This window comes from Tupaia chinensis, unplaced genomic scaffold, assembly GCF_000334495.1.
Source record: "Tupaia chinensis unplaced genomic scaffold, TupChi_1.0 Scaffold146676_1, whole genome shotgun sequence".
NCBI classification, from domain to species: Eukaryota; Metazoa; Chordata; class Mammalia; order Scandentia; family Tupaiidae; genus Tupaia; species Tupaia belangeri.
Genome location: NW_006206533.1, coordinates 1 through 963, shown reverse-complemented (window position 1 = coordinate 963; position 963 = coordinate 1). Strand labels below are relative to the sequence as shown.

Sequence of the window (963 nt, the reverse complement as noted above, 5' to 3'; positions counted from 1 at the left end):
TTTTTTTAGACTGGTTACCATCAACTTGTGTCCAACTTACTTAATCTAACATGTTACTCCAGATATGTATTTATACTCATGTGTTTGTATGAGATAATAAAGACCTTGACATAGCAGAATATTTATTATGCTTTCATCCGTTACAGCAAAAACATTTGGAGATCTCTGAAGAAATACTTGTAATAAATTTAGCAATGAATAACTTACCAAAGAGATAGAATGCTTATACTTTATTTTTTTCTCTCTTTACACAGAGTTCAGAAATATACAGAGGAACAAGCATATACAAACATACAGAGAAAGTTATTTCCCATGTTATGCTCTATTTCTCAGGGCTGATGAGGGGAAATGTATTTTTACAGGGGTTCATATCATTTGAGGATGTTGCTATGGACTTTACCTGGGAGGAGTGGCAGGACCTGGAAGATGCTCAGAAGATTCTATACAAGGATGTGATGCTGGAGATCTACAGCAACCTGATGTTTTTGGGTTAGTGGAACTCCCATGAAGCTGTCTGAAGTAATTACTGTCTCCTTTCATAGTAAATGTACAGGAGTTTCACAATGTTTAATGATGTTTAGGAGTGAGATTTCATTCTGTAGTTAATGTGAGTGGCACTCCTCTTTAACAAAATGCCCAAATCAGCCCCTTTATTGCACAGCTGATAAACTGAACCGTTGTTACTCTTCAAGTAACTTACCTGAATAGATTGGCAAAATTCCACACTGCTTTTTATTAACAGGACAATCCATTGCCAAACCTGCAGTGATCTTCAAGTTGGAGCTAGGAGGAGATCCATGGACATTAGAAGGACTTCCCAGCTTGAGCTTCCCAGGTTAGACAGTGCATAGTTTTTGGGGACTAGTGTAATACATTTTCTTTTAAAGAATGGATTTTTATTGAGAGGGGAAAACAAAAGGTTAGTACTAGTAAGGTTAGAAAAATGTAGAAATGTTTTTCTGG

General features: G+C 36.3%; 1 protein-coding gene across 1 annotated transcript; it reads left to right on the top strand.

Moving 5' to 3' along the window:
* Window positions 1–258: 258 nt before the first annotated feature.
* On the top strand, window positions 259–903 carry LOC102477903 (zinc finger protein 809-like). The gene is made up of 2 exons (XM_006169011.2): window positions 259–489; window positions 743–903. Exons 1-2 carry the CDS (start codon window positions 318–320, stop codon window positions 838–840), a joined length of 270 nt encoding a protein of 89 aa, XP_006169073.1. The 5' UTR covers window positions 259–317; the 3' UTR covers window positions 841–903.
* Window positions 904–963: the final 60 nt, after the last annotated feature.

Coding starts and splice junctions, on each gene's coding strand:
- LOC102477903 (XM_006169011.2), top strand. CDS start 318: ATGCTCTATTTCTCAGGGCTGATGAGGGGAAATGTATTTTTACAGGGG. Junction 490..742: donor CAGCAACCTGATGTTTTTGG/GTTAGTGGAACT, acceptor TTTTATTAACAG/GACAATCCATTGCCAAACCT.